Source organism: Rhodamnia argentea, chromosome 2 (genome assembly GCF_020921035.1).
Source record: "Rhodamnia argentea isolate NSW1041297 chromosome 2, ASM2092103v1, whole genome shotgun sequence".
Classification (NCBI taxonomy): domain Eukaryota; kingdom Viridiplantae; phylum Streptophyta; class Magnoliopsida; order Myrtales; family Myrtaceae; genus Rhodamnia; species Rhodamnia argentea.
In genome coordinates, this window is record NC_063151.1 from 23,308,571 (window position 1) to 23,331,909 (window position 23,339).

Consider the following 23,339-nt stretch of genomic DNA (forward strand, 5'->3'; position numbering starts at 1 on the left):
AATACCCATTTATCAACAAAAAATAGACACTATGTAACTTTATTGCATTGGAAAAAAAAATATTGTAGGGACCTCCCCTTTCCAAGGGATTATCTTGGAGAATAAATGAATATTTGTTCTATTTTTTTTTTTAATAACATCGAGGACCTTGACACAAATAGATCTATTGCGAGTTCCATGCAGATTTCTTCTCAATACAATTTCTTTCAAATTCATTAAAATTTCATGTATTGATTCTTAAATACCTACTATGGTAGAATATTCACACTCTATGTTTTGAGAAATATTTACCATCCAAAAAGAGCAAAAAATAGAGTCTTTGTACAAAGAAATGTATTGAGAAAGGACAGATGTATAGAACCTTTCAACGAGATAGTGTTGTTTTAACTCCCTCAAAATGGAATCGTACACTATGGGGATGGTGAGAAGAGATATATTTTACATCCCGGATATGCTATAATTGAAGATATCATTGTTTCTGATACAGAAGTTCCTCTAAAAATGAGAGAAATGCCCTACCTGGCGTACTCCAGCAAAACATCATCAAAAGCTTCTTGAAGCTCTTTTGCCTTGGCGCAGTATGGTCAAAGGTTTTCGCTCTCACACATGCATTCCCCAGCTTTTTGTTGGGACGCCAACATGGAGTTTTCATGTACTTCAACTGCCAATGCTCGAAGATCGGTCAGCAATTCCAGACCGATTATTCATGCTTCGACCATTTGGTGATGCGCCTTAGGTATGAATCACTTTACTAAAGCCTCTTCCATCCGATTTGGGATTTTGGGATGTTACGTGCTCCCCACTTGAAGATGACCATTTGACAATGGTTCATGGTCACGAACCACTTTACAAAGCCAATCGCATCAAAATGTGTGATTTTCGGACGTCAATATCTCCCCCGCTTAACTGACATCCTCGTCCTTGTTGGCCCACACTAGTTAGTGATACTCCACTGATTCGAAATGTGATGCGGTCTTATCCTAACCCTTCTGTCATCCTAAAAACTTTCTAAATTTCTGGCATTGTCTGAACCCTCTAATCTCAGGGATCACTTCGTCGGATCAGGTATTGACCTAATCCGTCCACGAAACACACATTTACTGGAAGTGGTCACGCTCTTTCTGCGAGAATTGAATTTTGTTTTTGTGTTTGGGGATTGTAGGTTTTGTCTTCGCATTGCTTCAATTATTATCTTTGTATGTGTGGAAGATAATCAAATGACTCTATTGAAAGAATTGGAAAATTGCCGCCAATTATGTACATGTCTAATTCGCCTTTAATTGAATATAGGTCACCAAACTTTTAATTTTTTGAATTAATTTATTAACCTTTGACATCATATTCAATTATGTGGCTTCATTCACGTCCTAGTCATACATTATATATAACATCATACATACATACACATATATATACACTGTTTGTAGACTTTTCTTTACATATGTGCAATCAGGAAACACAAACTTCTAATACTTAATTTTTTTTCTTTTATAAACGTTTTGTGAGGAATAAAAACTCTCACTGAAGAACTTATCGTTGGGTGTGCTACACTAGTTACCTAGCCAGAGTTTAGAAAAGCTGCAAAAATTCCTAATTCAACAACTACTGCATTCCAAAGGAAAAGGAGAGCTCCTACGGTGCGGTAAGAAGTCACAATGGTAAGAACTTCAGTTGCCAACTAGTTACACAATTTACAACTCATGATAACCAATATCCTTCCAAAATCAAAAAATTAGAGAAAAAATGATACAAAAAATATATATAGGATAACCTACGAAAATATAGTTAAAAGAATTACATTCGATGACTAGAGTAAAGCACTAAATTACTAGCAGGAGCTATGTCCAATAGATACAAAATGCAGATTCCACCAGGACTAAGTCAACTTTCTCCACAAAGAACCCTTAGAAGATGCTAACGACTTCACCTTGGGGAAAAGAAAACCTGCCTTAGGGGGGTTCCCATCAACGAGTGAATTCTCATAAATCTCTTTACACTCTTGAACAACCTGTTCGACAAGAAAATACTCATTAGATCACGCCACGGGAAATTTTCACGCATACATTTAGCATCATGAAAAACCAGAACTAAACAAAATCTGCGGATTGGAAAGAAGTTCGATTAGATGCTCAAATATGAAAAAAAAAAAATTGAATCTTAAAAGTTTCCCTAGCTCCCTACGATTTTCCTCCAATAAAACGAAGAAGGGACAACACAAGACAAACTTCTGAGCCAGCAAGTTAATTGTTTTTCCCGGATATAACCTAACAACAACACATGCATGCAATCTTTGCTGCTATGACATTCTTCCTTTGGTTATTCACACAACCACAGGCCAATCATGTAGCTTGTCCATTATGGAGAACTTTATGGAACACAATATTGGTGATTCGTGAAGCTCACATGCACGCTGTGCTGCTTAAAACCAGAAGATCAAAACCTGAACCCTCTGAATTATTAGCTTTCCAAGGTCTACACCACCTATATTGACCTATATTTATTTACATGGTTGCAGCTTGAGTTCCTTATATAAAGCTAAAATATCTCTTAGTTATCTTTCACCATTTGCACTTGCTTTTTCACTATTTCATATACATTTGTACGACAACCATTACAGATGATTGCATTGGGTCAAGAGAAGCCGTGATGATCTTGTAGATTTGATTATGACAAAATTATGGACAGAGACCAAGCAGAGGAGCCTCTCTTGACAACTCTGATAAAAGAAGGGACTATTCTGCCAAAAAATAGTATGGCAATCACTTCACAAGGACGTAAAGTCGAGAATTAGGGCACGAGAGAATTGGATTCGGTTAGACTCCAAAAATGCTCTTTTCTCCCTATGAACTTAACTTGCCAATTTACATTAGAAGAATGAGAAATGAATAAAGATAAGTTCCAAAGGATTTGCAATTTTCCTTTTCAAGTTGCAACTCTTCCTCTCTTTATACTGTCCTATTTTTCTAAGGTAGGTAATTCTACGCGAGGAACTTCGACCACTTGAAGTTGCAAACCGACAGCAATTAATTAGTTCACTTGATCAGATTATTCACATAAGGTTAATGGTGAATAGTATTACTAGATGTCTACTCTGGAAAACTTAACCAAGACAAAGAAATCAACAGTCAATGTCCCCTAATATCTCAAGACAAATTAACTGAAAATCTGGGCATACCTCCTTAGCGTCCTTTCGTGGTATCCCTTCTCGGAGACCAACAAGCTTCTCAACCACTTCCGGCTGTCATTATGGAATGAGAACATTGCACATATAAATTCAGCAAGTTCAATACACATCATTGCAGACAAGAAGCAAATCAGCAAGTCCTGCTCTAATATCTCTTCATAAAGCTTCGCATTAAGAAATAAACATCAAACTGGGTTCTCCAACTATGCCAAAATGGAACACATGTCGAAGCAACATACCGGGCAGTCAGGTTGATGTTCGAGAATATTGGTGTAGATGAGGGTGAAAGTATCAAGGCTTTCAGCAGATGCAAGTTCTCTCAAATCACTCAGTATTCTGACTCTGTTCTCAACTTTCTGTGGCAAATTTCAAAGAAATCACGGGATGGAAGCATTAGTGAACAAAATAATAAAATGCAGATGCTACTACACTACAGGAATTATAGATGTATTTGACGAGATTGAAGTCACACTTACTGAGACATTTATGTACTCCCTAAAGAAGTCCATCAGAACCTCTTCATCCAGCCTCATCCGTTCAATGGTTTCTTCCTTGATATAATTTCTCTACAATCACAACCATTACCAATTCTTCATACTACAAGGAAAGCACACCAGAAGCATTGTTGATATTCACGCAAAAATGATCTAGCTATGGGCAATGCCCAGATGAACCTTTCCAGGACACAGCTCCATCAGACAGGAATTTTATTACCTAGATTAGTTCCATGGAAAAGCATATTATCATAAGAAAGAATCAATGCCCAACCTGTGTCAAAAGATGGTCAACATAAAGAACCATTGTTTCCTCCAAGCAAGATTCAACAAACCTCCTAAAAGATCTCTCTTCAATGTACCTTGAGTAAATAGAGCAACAATCCAGCACAAGGTCAGCCTTGGAACTCAGGCCACATCACATGATGATTTTGTAGATAAGAATGACAAGTAATTGTTTCTAAAGTAACAGGACCATAATAGGCAGCCATCAGCACGCTTACAACCAAGCAGACAATTCATCGAAAGTTATTAACAACACAGCAAGCCCATTGAAATATTCATCATTTATCCAAACATATTGAGATTAGTGGCACGTTAATGTACTATGCGTACTTAACAGAAAAGCAAAGAAGCTTCAATTTGGGGCATCTAATGTTTCTGCATCAGATCAAATCATCATTTATCTCTCTTACCAAGACTGAGACCTTAAGGAACCGAAGAAAAACGCTTCTCATATATCACTGGTGCATTCAAGCAAAGAGAAATGCTATTGGACACCACAGACAAGAACTTGACATTTATGTCACCATTGTCTCTTTTACCATTAGTAAAATGAAACAAGAAAGAAGCATGGACAAAAGGAAATCAGTTATTCTGATTGAAGCGAGTTTGATCTTAACAGAACAGACTCTGAGTAGGAACAACTCAGTACAATTGAAGGAAGGGAAGATAGGTGGTTAATGGCAGCATGATGTCAAACGAGCAGAAGTTAAAGTTATAGTATGATATTTCAGTCATTGATCAATTAAATAATGTTTCAACCAAAAAAAAAATCAATTAAATAATGAGCACTCATAATAAAGATGAAAATAACTTAGTATTATTGTTATTTTTTTTTAGTTTGTCTTTCTATTTTTCTAATTCCTTCAATAATTTTTACGTACTAACAGATTCTCTTTGAATTTATTACTTATCAAGTAATATCTTGTAACTTTTGAAACCCACAATTTTAACCAAACATTTTTTACTTGAAGATAAAAACAACAATTTATTGTCCAGAGAGAAAGCAATGAATACAGTTGACATAATAACAACGCGATGTTGATCAACTGCGCAACTGGACAATTTTTTCTTGCATCAAACTTGGTTTGTAAACCATGTGGTTTATAAAAAGTCTATATAAATAAATCCACAACATATTCTATTCCTTTCAAAAAAAACAATTGTGAGATGGATGATGTGTGCATTATCTTTCAAAGTTTGATCACTTAACACTCAAAAGCATTCTTGATTGTTACATAATTGACAATCGCATAACTCAAAAGTTTATTGATGACAAATTTCACTTTCTCCACAGTGTTGTGTGGGATCTCTTGCTAGTATAAGCATGAATGCGCCAATAATGCTTGAAGCATCCAAGAATGCTTAGAGCATGGGGAAACCTATGTACTTTATAGAAAAGAAAAACCTTATAGCAGCACAAGCTCAGGTAATGAGACCTGTGGATAAAAATTTGATGAGAAGAAACTTCTCTCAATACTTCACTGCATTGCATAATGTCAAGTCAAGCATCAATATTGGATGCACGCCAATGGGACCCTACAAATAAGTCTAATGGCGGTTCTTAGATTTCTAAAGGTCGCTTACATGAATTCAAGGCACAAACGTTGTCTGTTCCAACATAGAAAACTAAGCTGACTAGCCTTATGCTTATTTGCTATTAAAGTATCCCACATCGTTTGTCTATGGGGTTTATAATGAGCCTTATTTTCATGTCATCTCTCTCCAGTTATTGGCTTAATATTTTGATTTGGACATTCTAACGTGTTATTCGAGCCAAGTTTCGCCCCAGATTTATTTCGCGTGTGAGGCTACCCGTTCATCTATTCGACGTGTCGTTGGCTATCAGATTTGCGAGTGACAATGGGCGTTAAAATATCCCACACGCTTGTCTATGTCGTTTCTATCGGCCCTATGAGATTATATGAAACCACCGCTAACTGTTCTAAAAGTTTAAGCTGTTAGATGAAAGCATGATTAATATTTAACTATTCTACCACTCCTCCCCATGCTTAATATGGTCTTTTTGCCTAGTTCTAAGCATGAAAATATTTGATTGGGGAGACAAATGGGTCGTAGAAAAATTTCAACTTAGGACCTCCCGCTACGATACCATGTGAGATTATGTGAAACCACTACCAACTGTTCTAAAAGCTTAAGTTGTTAGATAAATGCATGATTTAATATTTAATTATTGTATCAAGCCTTGTATTTGTGGTTGTCTCGCTCAACATATTGGCTTAAGCTTTTGGGTTGGACACTCTAACATTTGCAAATAACAAACAATCACGAATTGAGAACAAAATCGGCTAGAGCAAACTAGGGTGCTGCTTATATCCCAGCACAATGCAACTCCACTATCACAATCAGCAGGGATCTCGCAAAAGACACGATATTAATAGAATTTAGTGGCATAAAAGTATTCGAGTAGCTCACTTCACTTAGATAATGTTTGTTGCATCCTTTTCTTTTTCAAAGAAGAGAAGAAACAATTACTGCTTTGCCGTTACTGTTAATGCCCAGACAAGATAAGAACTTCTTACTTAGACAATGTTGGAATAAGCTCACTGAATTTTATTGACCTATTGGCTCTCAAGAAGAGTCAAATTGGGCTAGGCAAACCCATTTTTTTGTGCATTTTAGGTCATCCACTATATATGCATCTGCAAATGGAGAAATAATGACGTTTGCTTAAACTGAAAGAACTTACATCTTTACATCTGTAAAATAATCACCAAATGTGGCCACTAAATACTCGGTAACCTGTCCTTCATACCACTCTGAAACAAAATAATGAGAGCACATAAATATGAAATCATAAGCCATATAATTTGAAGGATACATCAACAAGGATTTAATTATCAGTAGATAAAGCACCAGATCTCCCAAAAATACCAGAACAGTAGTAAAGCCAATTACAATAAGTACTACGGAGCAACAGTTTGGCCAGCCACGCAGTTAATGGGATGACAGTGGCAGCAAGGAAATTAGACATGCAGAGGAAATGAATATTTTAAATGGATAGCTGCTGCACGAAGAGATTATTAAGAGATAACAAATGATGTTGAGGCTCGGAGCATCTACAGCTAGTCTAGAAATTAGGATCACGAAAACTGAGACTTAAATGCACCAAAAAAAAATAGAAGCGCCTGAACAAAGCTAAGGGTTTGAACTGCACCAAGAGGAAGACAGTGAAAAACACACGAGAAGCAAATTGAAAAAAAATTATTACAATGGATATAAGCCCCCTGTTAGAGTAAATTGAATTGATAAGCTGCTACGACACAAAACCATTTAGAGAGTGCATCAAGATAAGAATCTCAATTTCACAGTGATCACCAAGCACAATACGAATAAGGCCTGCTGAAATTAATAACAAGTGAAAACTTCACTTTCAAAATGGAGAAGGTAACTCTGACAAGTAAAATTTGTTGCATGAAATGATTTTTAAATAGTGAAAGCCAATTCCAAGCGCTTAACTAAAAAAGGTACCATTTGATAGATTCGTTATGATGGTGGCGACTACTTTTAGCACCAGAAGCTTAATATAGTGACTAAGTAATTACGCAAAAAAAAATTAAAGAGAAAAAAAAAGGCTTAAACAACATAAAAGAATATTGAGAGCTTTCAGCAAACTTCAAGATAATTGGTAGAAGTTCCCAGTTTATGTTGCCTAACGTTAAAAATCGCCAGACAAATCCACTTCACAATCTCTCATCCCCCAAAAGAAAAGAAAATCAACTAGCCCCACAAGATACTCCATGATGTACAGGAATAATAGAGTACACATATGTTATGGTATGTTGGCAATGCTCTTCTGCACTGAGAATTTCTAGGGTGTGTTTAGATCTTCCGAAATTTGCTTTGTGCTATCCACAAAAGTAGCTCTTTTAAAACTAATGAAATAATTACAAAGTAACTCTAGCTGTCCGTAGTAAACAGTAGATATACAGTTACAAGATAATTTCAAAGAGCTAGAGTGTTTGAAGCTAAATAACATTTAACCTAAAATGCTACAAGAAAAGGTTAAAGCAAAAGGCTAAAAGCAAAAGTCACTCCAAGCATACAGTTATGCTGCGAGTAAACAGTTTGTAATGTACATAAATCAAGGTGATATATTCATTTTACCTCTCTGATAAAGCTTAACAAGCAGCTCTTGCACTCCGGGATCTTCAAAAATAACACTAACAGTTTGATGGACAGCTTCCTGACATTAAATACAAGCCTTCAGTTGGCGGCTTCAGAAGTCCAGAAAGATGCATCACAAATTGCTATTATACCCGTAGTAGCAGGGAAATTAATCATACAATAGATCTATTATAAGATATGCAGAGTGATATAAAAGAATCTGTCAAGCCAAGCATCAGAATCAATTATAAACTAATGCAGCACAAACATCAACCAGGTAGACATAGATAGCAAATAAATACTTTTTCTAAGTTCTAATATAGGGGTGAATGTTTATGCATTGCAGGCCATATACTAGTTTGCCTTCTTATTTAACAATTGTTTCCACGATATTAATATTATGATGGTTTGGCGTGGTAAATGTTTTGCATTAGGATGTAATAGTGGTTAAGTGCAACTTCAAGATGAAGTGTTTTGTATGCAAACGCACGCTCATACCATGTATGTGACCACAACAGAAGTGTCGGGGTAATAATATTCATAAGCATCAACATACCTTTGCTACCTCCAAGAAACCCTTGCATGTGTCTTCAAAATTGACCTGTCCATGCATTGAAAAGGTTAGTTGTTACCAGAGAATATGCCAATCAAATACAATACATCTTTAATGCACAAACTAAGACGGAGGCAAGCGCATATCATTGTGGGTGCCTAGTACCATAGTGCGAAGATTAATCAGGTAATGTTATGCTTAGAATGGATCTACCAGTCTTCAGAAGATTGGCACACCCTCAGTTCCTTTCAATGTACTCATACTGGTATCATTATATGCAATTCATAATTTTGCTGGTGAGCTGGCTGATGTAGTAACTATCATGGTTGAAATGCTAAAGGATTGATCGCCTGTCTTACATTCAATTTTTTAGCATTGCATCTAGCAATACAACATTCTAGGCATGTGCTACGACAAGCAACAATCTATCAAGCTTTACATTTTCTAAATGCACAAGTTGATCTGCTTACAATGTAGATAAAGCACTTTTTCCCAACTTCTGATACAAAGATTTATGCAGCCAATATGCTAACATTTTTGGAAAATTGGGATCAAAATGGAGCTGTAATGACCATTGGAACGACATTGAAGTATAAAACCTACATTATCCATAATACTGGGATAAAACATGCAGCATGGAGATGAAGGCCAACCTGCTCTGCATAATTTTGTGGAAGCGCTTCCATAGTGCTGTTGCTCAGCTCCATTGCAAGGTCATAGCAGCGCAAATTGTTGTTTATCTGTTAAGAGAGGAAGGGGAACCATAAGTTGTAAAACACAAGCATGTAACAACATCTGGAGAGAGGAGACAAGCGAAATCTCTAAGGGGACCAACCATCGCACATAGTGATTCCAAGCCAATTTCAGAAGCCGGTTCCTCAAGTCTTTGTCTTTCTGCTGCTTGAAAATCAATCATAACCTGCAGGAAGAGATAAAAAAGATAACATTTGCAACATCTACAAGTCAATGAAGATGATTAGCTAACTCACGCGGCAAAATACTATAAAACCATATGAAGAAACAGAAAAGCATCCAAGATTGAATGCAGGATAGGAACCATTTTGGTGATAAACTTAATGGCATAAATGTTGAGGTGAAAAAACCATTGACTAAAAGGGAAAACCTGAAATATGATATGCAACAATAGCAGGTTCCTGTCCAAAATTATGGAAGTTCACCTGGTTTTAGAGAGTAGGCATAGCACAAAAGTCATCTACTGACATTATCCCATGTACATACAAGTCTCCCATTTGATCTCCTTGCTTCCTAGTTGCAAGGAGGTCAAGATACCTAATGACACTATTGCATATCTATGCCAGCTCCTAATAGGCCCACATAGTTTTTATTGACTTCAATTTATCTCTGTGAACCACCAATTATCATGCTTTAGTTCTCCAAGAGTAACAGCTTCACTTAATGATGTCTGTCTCAAGGTGTAGACATAGAGAGCGCAAACATATGCTCCTCAAAGTCTAATAATTATCACATGTTTAAATGGTCCAAATGAAATGGTAATTGCTTAGTTATGCATGCTTTACTATAATGTCTCAACTAGAGATTGTTTGAGACGATGACCCAAAAAAGAGAGACAAATCATACCGTGGTTGCACAATTACATATAATCACTTAGTTATGCAGTTGCACAAATTCAATATCTTTCTTTGGACTCTGTCTTGTCCAACTTGGGCTGTAGAAAGAATCTGCAAAGAAATGACCCTAAGGCAACATGTTTAAAAACATTTCAGCAAAACTTGCCTGAATAACAGCCAAAGCAATTCTGTATAGCATTAGATCAGTGCTATTGTCTCGGACAATTTGAACTTGCTCTCCTAGAATCCTAAACAAATCAACAGCAGCTGGTGTATACAACTTCCCATCTTCAGTTTTCTTTGGTGGATGCTTCTTATCAGCCTCGAGAATATTCATATACCATTTCTGGAAAAAATCATAAAGTAAAACATGTTTCCAAGATGCCCTGGCTCCTATAAGTTAAAAAAACTATTCCACAATCCAAAAATAAGGAGTGCCAGACATAAACTCACCCGCGTAGTAGCTTGCATTCTTTCAACATATGAGTTCATAAGGGGATCCATGGAACCACTCTCGGAACAAACTTGTGCCAGGGACTCATCAACACCAAGCCCAATCATATTATCTTGGAATTCAACTACCCAACCAGTTACCTAGAAGCACTTTATCAGCATCACAGTTGACTAATGAAAGAATAACAGGTGCCCATACAAGTCATATCACAGTCTCCCCAAAAGGAATGTTACTTGCATTGAACTCGTAAGTAACAAAAGGTGCAATAATATGACCCCTATGTGGCACTGAACTACCCTTCCCAATATGTAGCATATTAATCAAGTGTTGTTACTTAGAAATTTGCTGCTAATTTCCTGCATGAAATTACAAACAAGTGTTTCAACTGAATGGTTAGCATTTATTTCCAAGTAGACTATCACATCTACCTCCTATGAGTTCTTGGGAGTCCAAGGAGGAGGCAAGTATAGTAACTTCTTCAGGAGTTTGATTTTACCAAGGTTGCTGGAAAAGATTACGGGGTTTTATAGATTGATTACCCCAATTTTTAGTACATTGAAGTATAAAAAAGGCAGCACTTCATACTTAACCAACCACCATTCACAAACTGAAGTTGTTGCTGGAGATTCCTTAATCTGTTGAAAGTGTTGGTGACAAAAAGTAAGTACCGAAAATAACTGTCTGGCGGTAGCTTGTATTCACTGAGGCCAGAAACTTAAAGATAGGTAATAATATTAAGTGAAGATTGAGATACCCTTTTTCAAAACTAAAGCTTTCTGCTGGTTTCTTTAAAATTTGCTACATAGCTAGAGCAATATAAATGAGATTTGGAATTGGTCAACCTAGTCATATCAAATTTCAGTTATCCAACAAAAAAAAAAATCTTGAATTCATTAAGTTAAGCCTCACTTGTTCAACGTTTTTCAAACAATGCAATGATCTAAGGCCACATCCCAAACTTTGGGGGCATACTGCTACAACTCCCATATTTTGGGGCCTTTGCTGTGGATGACCCAACAAGCAAAAGAAGTTTATCACACCAAAACGACAACAAAAAAGATAAAAGACTGTTTGATTAAGCATGTTTGTCTTTGGCATACATGTGTATTGGGGGAGGGAGGGAGGGAGGGAGGGAGCGAGGGAGGGAGGGAGGTGGCAGACGATTAGAACTGCAGAAAATGTCAATTTTCTGTGTTTCTTGAGCAAACGATGATACTTTGATGCTAACAGAAAAGCATGATGGATCTTTTTGCAGAGAATATATGAATAACTGGAAAAACGAAGCTTTTTCGCAGACTCGTGGGGATGAAAAAAGGTTCAATTTAAGGCAAATTGTTTTTTTTTGGGTAAGGCAAATTTAAGGCAAATTGTTCTGTCCTGTTTTGACTATGAAAACTAAGGAACATGCATATGATGATGTCGCTGTGCATCAGAAAAGAGTACCTTTAATATCTCTATATTTGTTAATTCATTTGCCCGATCGCTGAGCAATCTAAGCATCTGAATGAACCGCTCAGTATACAAATTCACCATGAGCTGGAATATTTCATATCTGCCCATAAGAAGAAAATAATGACAATTTGTCTCCATAGAAAGACATCACGGAAAGAGAAACACAACAGGCTTGTAGTTGAAACACATTACAGAGAATCAATTGATGTATGCAGAACTAGTCTTCCAAGTATGGGGAAAAAAGGCAGTTTTGCACATGGATAGATTGGTTTTGAGGCTCAGTGAATATAAATAGCACCGGCATTAAAACCTATAACCAACATGATAATATGATACTTATGTGTGTGGGGTCACATGCCAAAAGGTGCCAATTTGATCACAAAAGTCATTTATAAGCACCAAGCACGCGAATCATAACTTTGCAACCAATGGCCTAATACACAAGAAAGCAAAATTAAAATCTAGCAGTTGAATCATGCACATGTTATCTGATCAGAGAGATTAAAAGATTTCTGGTGAAGAAAACAGGTCGCGAGTAAATGTCTACTTCATCCAGCAAATGACAATTGAGTTATGTCAGGTATGCCAAATGCATCTTCGTACCTATACTATTCATTTTACATAAAAATCGAACCCCAACAGTCAAAACAGGATCAAGTTAAACGTATAAATCGCAGTCTTTATATTGGTTAGTTGGCCATGAAAAAAACATGAGGTGATCTCCAAGAAGAACCATTGTAATCTCAACAAAGAAACATTATACAAGGAAAGTTAACTCAACATACATGATGCCTGACAATTTAATAATTAAGCAAAAGATTTCAGATCTTTTATTCGTACTTACAATGATCTGGTACTCCAACTCTTATATCAAAGGGGAGTACTCAAGTCTATTGGAGAGGACATAGTGTAGGTGTGTGTATGGGACACTACATCTCAAGCTCAACAATTGCAAGTCCATGTCCTATTGCATAACTGTGCAAGTTTTGCTAGTGAAAATGCACGTAACCTTATGTTATAATGTAACAAAGTTCTACAGCTGGCCAAAAAACATGAAAAGAATAAAGTTCTGCCATTCAAGTTTTCTAGATTTATACAACAAGACCATTTATCCTCATCCTGATACATAGACAAGTCAGGCCAAGATCCATACCCCAATATGCACCAATCTTAAGATTGAAAAGATGTCCTAACATAATCATCAAAATAGGATCAACCATAATACTGATAAAGATACGCTAAATTGTTAGAACACAAACCTTGGAGGAAAACAGGGAGCCACATAGTCATATATATCCCCCAGCTCTTCTCCAATCTCCACAAGAAAAGGAAGCGTCAAATTAATAATAAAAAACCAACTCAAATAGGAAAAGAACAGAAAGAACACTTATCATCTGAGCATGGCAACATTATAAGAAGACCACAAACATCACCAATTATCTAAATAACAATCAAGTGAACAAGGACACTTGTTTGGCCAAAAGGCCCTTATCAAGTCTGATCTCATTAGGTTAACCAACTCCAATGCTGAGATAAGCAAAAATTAGGTAAAGACCATGTCATAAGATGAGGCCAACCACGAAGCATATCGAATGATTATCAGTTCTTTGATTGAGCAGATCAGTTTAGCATACCATACGAGCTTCTTCCAGTGCTGCTTTCAAGTCCTCAAACACAAGCTGATGGACATCAGACAACACAATAAGACATTGCAAAGCTGAAATATTTGAACATCTCTTCTTTCTTAATCACAAAAAACAGGCATCTTTGAAGTACCACGGTCAGAAGCTTGTTGAAACGTTCTTCCACCGTTTTTCTAATCTGCTCATAGCATTTATCCTTGTACCCTTTTCCCTGAACCTTCAACTTCTGCTGTGTAAGGTTTCGGGAGGAAGCCATTGAATTGGTAGATTTTCTGCAAGCAATAAGGAAACAGATACCCAATTGTTAATAATCACCATAATTGTTACAAGAGTACAAGTTCCTGTTGAATCAAGTTAAAATGCATCTAACTTGATAAATCAAAGAGCCAATGCTGTTTTAAGAAGACCAAAAATTGAATACTGGAAGTAAGACAGATAATATCATGTAAATGAGTTACTTGGCACTTCTACGTGGATTCGCAATCGATGCCATTGCTCCACCACCCTCAGCCTCAGCTGCTTCCTCAGCAAGTTGTTCGTCGAGGATCTCTTGCATTTCAACGACCCTATGTGACATACATCGGTGAAACATCATGGCTTCATATGTAGAGATAAATTGCGTAAGAAATTGGAGAGAATCGCAGCTCATTGCTCTTGCTCAAGAACTTTTATGCCTGCAACATGTTGCACAAGAACCTGCTTCATGTCCACCTACTAATTTCTATTTGCATACCGCATTAGATTGGCCAGCTTTCTTCTCCATCATATTAGATTGGTACGTTAGTATCGATTATAAGTAACCACCAAATCTTCCCAACAAAGTACTTTCAGGTTATCATAAATCCATCTTGAACTGACTATCTCATATATGCAACAAGTCAAAGCAGTCTTGCCACCAAAGTACATGACACAAAAAGATTACAGAAGTGATAAAATGGGAGGCAACAGCCTTAGATCAAAGACATTGATAAAGCATGCCCTCCCGGAACATACCTCAAAGCACGGACCAGAGTTTGTGGGCTGCAAAAGACAATGCATAAGTACGTGGTCAGTTCTAGATCAAAGAGGTATAGGATGCACGATGTATATATGTTCGGTTTTTGAAAGCTGAGGAATACAAGCAGTAATTTGTCAGCAAAGGCATCTATTCCTAGGTCCCATATGCAAAATGTCTTCGAGGACGTAAACACAGAAAAGGCCTCATTGTTATCCATCTTTCTCTCTTGAGGCAATTATCAGTACATCAAGTAGATAATATCAAACTATCTTCCAAATATGGAAAGCCTATATAGTCATGCAGGTGCCACATTAATGCAATCTTGTGAAACCTCAAGGGATAATGTCTTTAATATTTTTTCCTGTTTGATTGACCTAAAGATCAACAGTATATTTGGAGTGAGTTCTCGTTTTAGCTTTTAGCTTTTAAGGTTTACTTTTAGCACGTGGGACTTTTAATACAAACTCCCTATAACATTGGAAGTCATGAAACTCATGAGTGCGCGGTAATTTGTCAGCAAAGGTATCCAAAGATGGTATTCAAAAATCTAGGTCACATTTACAAAATGTCCTCAAGGAGGTAATACAATCACAGAAAAGGCCTCTTTGCTATCGTCCTTTCTCTCTTGAGGCAATTAACAATACGTCAAGAAGCTAATATGCAACTAGCTTCCAAATATGGAAAACCATATTCTCCATTGTAATTCATGTACATGCTACCTAAATGCAATTTTATAATACCTCCTGCGATGACATCTTTTTCTATTACTAGCAACAATATTTTGCTATTTGATTGACCTAAAGATCCACAGTATCTTTGGAGTGAGTTCTGGTTTTAGCACTTGTTACTTTTATGCAATACAAGCTCCACAAATCCTTTCAGGTGCATAATCATTAAATTGGAAGTCATTTAGAATTATTCCATTATTTTTTACCAATCAAAACATCTTTCCAGTTATTACAGGAAAGCCAAACTACAATAGTATTTTGCATCATATCATAAGTTTCTCTGACTAGTATCCGGCATCAATCAAGTTCATCTCCTCCATTAGCCTAGCCAGAATGGGAACATATGTGCTTATCAAGCAGAAGTAGGAAAAGAAAGAGAAGAAGCAAAACATCATCATTTATCTCATTCAGCCAAGATTAGGAAGAAACTGTCCACAACCACCCAGACCAAGAAATCTTAAATGTCTCATTCAACACAATGTTTGTCACACTAATGCATGTCGAACTCCTGGTCAGAGTCAAATGGCAAACCAAATGGAATGATAGTAAATTCTATTAAGCCCATAATATATCAGGCAACACACAAACTCTCAAGTGCAATCCACAACAAACAAAGGGTAACTTTAAGTAATTAGCCTAGCACAATTCATATAAATCATGAACATGAGCACCAAATGCGTGAATAACCCCTAGTGCCCAGGACAATAGACTATCCACACAGCATAAAAGGTCTTTCTAATCTTTAAGTAAAAGAAACCTACCTCTCTTTCGAAAGTTTATAGAAGTTAGAAATATGGCCCCATAATGTCTTCTCAAATGTCTCCCATGTGCGATCTACATCTTCAAAATATTCTCTGGTATTAAAAGAGGAAATCAGAAAAATCATTGCATCAAAAGAAAGTCATTCACAAGCAAAAGCTAAGATGAAGAGAGTCAATCCTTATCTCAAGGACCAAAATTAACTTAGAAATATTTTCTTGCAATCAGCATAACTTAGAGAACCCTTAACATAATAGCAATCATCAAGAGTGTGGCAGTATTGAATAATAAATTATAGAGATCATCAACTTCTTAAATTGATTGCTCTGAAATGCCTATGCCAACATTTAACAGAAAGGAAGCAGCTTCCGTATTTCGGTATCTGACTATATGGTCAGATTGAAGTACATGATCCTCATTCCCAATAGAAATGATCATTTAAAAAAATATCCAGATTAGAAAAGACATCTGAATTTGTTGCTTTTGATTAGTATTTCCTATATTTATCTTAAAAAACCATGATGAACAAGAGAATGAAAGACAACCTCAGTCTGCCAACCTCATCTCTATGCGATGCTGCTGCAGCTAATGCGAACCTTCGCTTCCCATCTAAAGCAGTTAACCTCTTGAAAGTATAAATGAACATGTAAGTACATTTTCACATAAAATCAAGTCATTGCACTTGAAATTTATTGAAAAACACTAACTTCATAAGTGTTAATCAGCTCTTTATCATCACTCAAAGAATCCCGGGCCTCAGATGCTTCAACAGAAATGGACATCATGCCCTCTATATCCTGCATTAGACCAACAAGTACGTCATTTAGCCAATAACTATTGAAGGGATGGACAAAGGTCCAAAGACAACAAAAAATTGCAAATTGATATAGATTGACGATATTCTGGTCCTAGGACAGTAGCCATCCTTCTATTCTAGATGGATATTTAATGACCTTCTTTATCCAATCTCACCTACAGGTTATGTAGCAGCAATATATATTTATTTATAGAGACTATCAGCTTTCCCTAGTAAAGCTGGTATAGGAGTAGCTCAAGCACACACACTATTGGACAACAGCCTTCTGAAAAAAGATCCTTTAAGCTAATTAAGTAGCCGGATCCTTCCATCACTGAGATGGCAACTAGGAATATAAGGCAGTAAAAATTCTGCAAAGCCACGACCAACTGATATAAAAGCATAAGTTGCTAGATGGATGCGTGATTTAGTGTGTAAATGTCGCAACACTCCATGCAGAGGCTGGAATTTGGCGGGAGACTGAAGCATGGAAATATAAAATTAGGGAGGCAAACAAAAAGCCTCAAAAGATGAACTCAGGACCTCTTACTCCGATACCTAGAAATATTTGTGAGGCGACTACAACATGCTCCAAAAGCTAAAAAATGTTAGATGAAGGCATGATCTAATAGTTGTGACAAAGGCTAAACTTAGTCTTTTAATTGGTAAAGCAAGGGAAGAAGATAGTCTTTTGGCTATCATGACTTCACTCTCATCAGACCTTGGAGTGTGGGAAAGGAAAAAAGATTCAGCATGGTGGCTGCCTGAGTCCACAAATGACAACGATTGACGATCTGATCATTGTAATGCCGAGAAAAGGACTGACCTTCAGGGTTGTAGTTAAGTTGTTCCTGGTATTGCTCAGAATCTTTATTTGATCGTGATTCTCAATCAAAGTTTGACATTCTTGACATAACCTGATACGAGAGGCCAACAACCAAAGGTATGAAGCTAAAGATACACTGAAAATAGGATGAACTAGCAGATAACAGACAACAAAAATTCTCCTAGAATAACCGCCAAATCTCTGCTTTATTTATATTCCACATATGGTAATAGACAATCTGTTCTATCAGCAAAAAGAGACTCCATACTGTTCAATAGAAACGAAGTTCTCCCTTAGCTGGCCTATAGTCTTCTGAGATAAAGAAAGAGACTCAAGCCCAGACTGCGCCTGCTCAACCTGTAATCAATGGGTGGAGCATAATCAGCATATGCTCAACTACACCACAGACCATATTAAGATCCCAAATGATAACCGAAAATAACATGAGGTAACCAAAGTGAAAGCAAATTCCGTATATGAGGAATGTACCTGCTCGGCAACCATCGTACTGAGCTGCGCATCATTTGCCTAACAATGAGGAATACAGCAACATTATATAGCAAACAAACGCGACCAACTTTCTCGCGTTGACAAGGGACGAAATCACCACCCAAGTTGGACAAGTAGTTCAAATTCGGATTCGGATTTGGAAATACGAATTTGCGTATTACCTGTTGCCGCGCGATGTAGTCCGCTTTGATCGAGGCGATGGACTGCAAGAGCTCGGGAAGCGGCAACAGCTTGGCGACCTCACGGACCGAAGCTTCCTTTGCTTCCACGCCCAGATCTTCGGCCATCATCTTCGTCGATCAATCCCCTGAGGACTGCACAGTGACGCGAAGCTCAACTACAACTCCAGAATCGCAACCAAACGACCGACCAACCGCCGCCGGAACCTCGCCATTCTTCCAGCAAGAGACAGGAAAATGGGAAGATTTACCATGAAATTCGAGCGCGGAAGTCCGAACAACAATGGCGATCCTCGAGACGATGGTGAATCCTCCCGGTCAAGTGAAGCGAGTTTGGATCTGAGAGCTTGTGTGCCGGTTCGAACAGGTAAAGATTGGGATTTTGCAGGGTGTTTCGGGGAAGCAATGAGAAGAAGAAAATTCTCCGGCTCTTGCTTTTTTATGATTTTACCCTCAGAATTTTTATGTGCCTTCACGGGGGGGGGAAAAATAAGATTGTGCGAAACAATGAAAATTGTTTTGGTGAAAAACAAGTAAATTTACTTTACGGAAAATAAATAATTATAAAAACATACTTTTATAAACTAGTCGTGTTTATCGCCTAAAATAATTAGTTAGTCGATAATAATTCATGTCTAAATATTTTCATGAACAATAAAAAAAATATGTTCGTTTGTTCATTTCTCTCGAGCGATGTATCATTTTTCAAAAGGTATTATTTTTTATATTATTTATTTATAGCGAAACAAATCCATTTAATTGCATTTTGGATATAGTTCGCTTTTATTTTCATTTATAATCAATAATATTAGTAAACAAGTTTTCAATTTATTAATTAAGGAGCGGGACACTACGACATAGGTAATTTGTCCGGGATGGATGCATCCTAAAAAGTAAAGGTAGTGGGCGAAGATAGGCTCAAGCTAAGATTCTACTCGTGAGCGTAATGGTATAAGCCTACTTGACAGAGGGACCGATTGGTCAAATAGAGAAAAAAGTCGACCATAGTCATTAAAGAGATCGGTCAAATAGAGAAAAAAGTCTACCATAGTCATTAAACATCTGTTAGATATAAGTAGTAGTCAATTTTTTTTTATTTTATTGCTCCTTGATACTTTTCACTGAGACTATATGGTTAAATAAAAGATCGGTTAGATAAAATCAACAAAGAACCACATTTTTGCATTAAAATTTATATATAAAAAGCGCAATGAACATACAATACAACTACATAAGTTAAAAAACGAGATAAAAAAAGGAAAAAGAATTCAAAGAAGCGATACAATTGCGTGAATTTTAGGACATGTATGACCTAAATGAATTGTTGTTCACAGTGAAACTCTTTTTAATCGCTTTTCAGTGATTAATTATTTTAAACGATACAATCAATTATTTTAAAACCATTCATTTTTCATAACGAAAAGGTGAAGCCATAAAAATTAATTATTGAGAAACAAAGCCATAATAGTGAACATTGAACACGCATATCTTTTCTAATTAAATTTAAACCTGAATTTCTTTGAGAAATACGACATACATAATACTTGGCGGATGGTTTAATAAATAGTGCAAGGCAAAGTTTAATTAATGAAACAGGAAAGTTTAATTCATCTCAGCAGCTTCTGCACATCCACGTTTCTGGGTAAATAAAGGGAGGGCCAACAAAGAAAAGGGAAAATAGGAAAACGAGCATACAAAAGTCGCCGGTGGACTTTTCTCGTGCCGCGACAGCCGCGATTGACCGACAGCAAACAAAGTTTGACGTCTTCCTCATCCAGCGTCTTCATTCCACCGAAGGAGAACGGAGACGACCACCCAGCCCTGTCCAACACGAATTCTCGCTCACTCCCTCAAATGCTCCGCCAAGAAGACGATTTGCGTGCTTCTCCATCATCCCCGCTGATGGACGAATTGCAGCAAATGATCTCCTCCACCATCGTAACCCGATCCCTCCTCCTCTGCCTCCCGCTCCTCTTCCTCTGTTCGTCGGCCTCTGCTCAAGTCTCCCTTGGCTCGACCCTCAACGCCTCCAACCTCGCCCAGGCCTGGCCCTCCCCGAATGGGACCTTTTCTCTCGGCTTCGTCTCAGCCGCCGCCGACCCTTCATCCTTCCTCGCCGCCATCACCTACGCCGGCGGCTCCGCCGTCGTCGTCTGGTCCATCGGCTCCGCCGTCGACTCCTCCGGCTCCCTCCAGTTCCTCTCCACCGGCAACCTCCGGCTCGTCAATGGGTCGGGCTCCACCGTCTGGGAGTCCAACACGACCGGCAAGGGAGTGACCTCAGCTGATATTGATGATACCGGCAACTTGGTGCTCCGGAACGGCACGGCTTCGGTCTGGTCGTCGTTCGCTCACCCGACTGATACGATCGTCCCCTCGCAGAATTTCACAGTCGGTCAGACCCTGCGAAGTGGGCTGTACTCCTTTAATCTATCGAGCTCTGGTAATTTGACCCTTTGGTGGAATAATAGTATCGAGTATTGGAATCAAGGGGCGAATTCGTCGATCCAGGGGAATCTGACTCATCCCACCCTGGGATTGCAGTCTATAGGGATTCTGTACATATCTGACCCTTCTTCGAGTAGTCCTGCAACCATGGCTTACAGTAGTGATTATGCGGAAGGGAGCGACATTTTGAGGTTTCTGAGGTTGGATTCCGATGGGAATTTGAAGATTTTTAGCTCGGCGAAGAATAGTGGGAGTATGACCTTGAGGTGGGCAGCTCTTGATCAGTGTAAGGTCTTTGGGTACTGTGGGAATCTGGGTATTTGTAGTTATAACGACTCGAGCCCAATGTGTGGGTGCCCGAGCCAGAATTTCGTGCCAGTCGATCCGTACGATAGCAGAAAAGGGTGTAAGAGGAAAGTAAACATAGAGGATTGCCCGGGAAGCGCGACGATGTTGGAACTGGATCATGCTTTGTTCTTGACCTATCCGCCTGAGCTGTCCTCACAAGTTTTCTTTGTGGGTATATCGGCATGTAGGTTGAATTGTCTTGTGAGTGGTTCTTGTACGGCTTCAACTTCACTGTCTGATGGGACAGGGCTGTGTTACTTGAAATCTGTGAATTTTGTAAGTGGTTATGAGAATCCGGCATTGCCGAGCACGTCATATGTCAAAGTTTGCGGACCAGTAGTCCTGAACCCATCGTCACTGGAGGGAACCGGCAAAAACAAGGGATGGAGACTACATGCTTGGGTGGTAGTCGTTGTTGTTTTGGCCACAGCTTTTGGTTTAATCCTCTTGGAGGGTGGTCTGTGGTGGTCATGTTTCAGAAACAGTACCAGGTTTGGTGCATTGTCATCTCAGTATCAACTCCTCGAGTATGCCTCTGGGGCTCCAGTCCAGTTCACATACAAGGAGCTTCAAAGAGCAACGAAAGGGTTCATGGAGAAACTGGGTGCTGGAGGATTTGGGGCTGTTTATAGGGGAGTCCTTACTAATAGAACAGTCGTTGCGGTTAAGCAGCTAGAGGGAATTGAACAAGGGGAGAAGCAATTCCGGATGGAGGTGGCAACCATAAGTAGCACACACCATTTGAATTTGGTGCGGTTGATCGGCTTTTGCTCTGAGGGACGTCACAGGCTCTTAGTCTATGAGTTCATGAAAAATGGTTCTCTGGATGATTTCCTCTTTACTAGTGAAGAAAATTCAGGGAAGTTGTTGAATTGGGAGCAACGATTTAATGTTGCCCTTGGGACTGCAAGGGGAATCACATATCTTCATGAAGAATGTCGAGACTGCATTGTTCATTGTGACATAAAACCTGAGAATATTCTTTTGGATGAAAATTACAATGCTAAAGTGTCGGATTTCGGCCTCGCAAAGCTCGTAAACCCCAAGGATCACCGGTACCGCACATTGACGAGCGTGAGAGGCACAAGAGGGTATTTGGCGCCTGAGTGGCTTGCGAATCTCCCGATAACTTCCAAATCAGACATCTATAGTTATGGGATGGTCTTGCTTGAAATAGTGAGTGGGAGGAGAAATTTTGATGTTTCTGTCGAAACCAACAATAAGAAATTCTCCATGTGGGCTTACGAGGAGTTTGGGAAGGGCAATGGTGAGAACATTATAGACAAGAGGCTGTTTGGTGCTAATCAAGATTTAAACATGGAGCAAGTAATGAGGGCAATCCAGATTAGTTTCTGGTGCATCCAGGAACAACCATCGCATAGGCCGACTATGGGGAAAATTGTGCAGATGCTTGAAGGGATTACAGAGATTGAGAGGCCACCTCCTCCGAAGGCAGCAGTTGATGGGTCCCATAGCGGAAGCAGCATCAATGTCAGTAGCAATATAAGCGCACTCTCGACATTCGCAGCTTCAGCTCCTCCTCCTTCATCTTCATCTTTCCGAACTTCTGGAGTTTCACCTGTTGCTTCAGGGAGAGATATGGAAAAGGCATCTTCATCCCATCTTAACTCAGATTCAAAGTGAACCAATCAATATCACGTGATCATTTTTGTAAGACAGAATGAGCTCTGGAAGGAAGTTATATCCAATCTGTATCTTAGTTGTACACTGTCTATTTGCAAAATGCCTTGTTATACCAGCAAAGCTGGCTGTGGGTAGATGAGCATCTTAAGTCTTGTGTATGTATATTTCCTTTGTTACCTGAAACTGTGTATTCCACGTCGATAGCTATAAAACTTTTGAGCATTTGTGTCTTTCAAAAAGATCATGGTCTCTTTAAGATGGTGACGGGCCAATTTGATAGCCCTGTGCTGAAGGAAGATTTTAAAATCAACTACTGTTACTCATG

At 38.3% G+C, this 23,339-nt stretch overlaps 2 protein-coding genes across 4 annotated transcripts; one reads left to right on the forward strand and one right to left on the reverse strand.

Moving 5' to 3' along the window:
- Positions 1-1,593: 1,593 nt before the first annotated feature.
- LOC115755519 (exocyst complex component SEC6) lies at positions 1,594-19,005 on the reverse strand. Of its 3 annotated transcripts, none has more exons than XM_048275302.1 (26): positions 18,826-19,005; positions 18,557-18,709; positions 18,375-18,413; positions 18,154-18,242; positions 17,886-17,976; positions 16,971-17,060; positions 16,809-16,888; positions 16,266-16,358; positions 14,773-14,799; positions 14,238-14,345; positions 13,913-14,051; positions 13,771-13,815; positions 13,396-13,451; positions 12,128-12,236; positions 10,684-10,824; positions 10,397-10,576; positions 9,477-9,560; positions 9,295-9,384; positions 8,645-8,689; positions 8,089-8,167; positions 6,671-6,740; positions 3,953-4,040; positions 3,661-3,750; positions 3,424-3,540; positions 3,176-3,238; positions 1,594-2,008 (listed from the first exon to the last, which is right to left on the reverse strand). In XM_048275302.1, exons 2-26 carry the CDS (start codon positions 18,683-18,685, stop codon positions 1,877-1,879), a joined length of 2,274 nt encoding a protein of 757 aa, XP_048131259.1. In that variant the 5' UTR covers positions 18,686-18,709; positions 18,826-19,005; the 3' UTR covers positions 1,594-1,876. The 3 variants fall into 3 exon arrangements, with proteins under 3 accessions (XP_048131259.1, XP_030550818.1, XP_048131260.1); XM_030694958.2 differs by having other exon boundaries at positions 9,295-9,381; positions 18,826-19,004; XM_048275303.1 differs by lacking the exons at positions 18,154-18,242; positions 18,375-18,413; positions 18,557-18,709; positions 18,826-19,005 and having other exon boundaries at positions 16,809-16,886; positions 17,886-17,906.
- A 1,339-nt stretch (positions 19,006-20,344) lies between these two features.
- LOC115755518 (G-type lectin S-receptor-like serine/threonine-protein kinase At1g34300) lies at positions 20,345-23,253 on the forward strand. The gene has a single exon (XM_030694957.2). The coding sequence runs from the start codon at positions 20,429-20,431 to the stop codon at positions 23,012-23,014; it is 2,586 nt and encodes an 861-aa protein (XP_030550817.2). The 5' UTR covers positions 20,345-20,428; the 3' UTR covers positions 23,015-23,253.
- Positions 23,254-23,339: the final 86 nt, after the last annotated feature.

What these genes read in the sequence shown, in the direction of transcription:
- LOC115755519 (XM_048275302.1), bottom strand. Translation starts at nt 18,685, where the DNA reads ATGATGGCCGAAGATCTGGGCGTGGAAGCAAAGGAAGCTTCGGTCCGT. An exon ending in TTGCTTTGGCTGTTATTCAG is followed by an intron (nt 9,561 to 10,396) that starts GCAAGTTTTGCT and finishes CTCTTCCTGCAG; the next exon opens with GTTATGATTGATTTTCAAGC. An exon ending in CACAAAATTATGCAGAGCAG is followed by an intron (nt 8,690 to 9,294) that starts GTTGGCCTTCAT and finishes ATGCATGGACAG; the next exon opens with GTCAATTTTGAAGACACATG.
- LOC115755518 (XM_030694957.2), top strand. Translation starts at nt 20,429, where the DNA reads ATGCTCCGCCAAGAAGACGATTTGCGTGCTTCTCCATCATCCCCGCTG.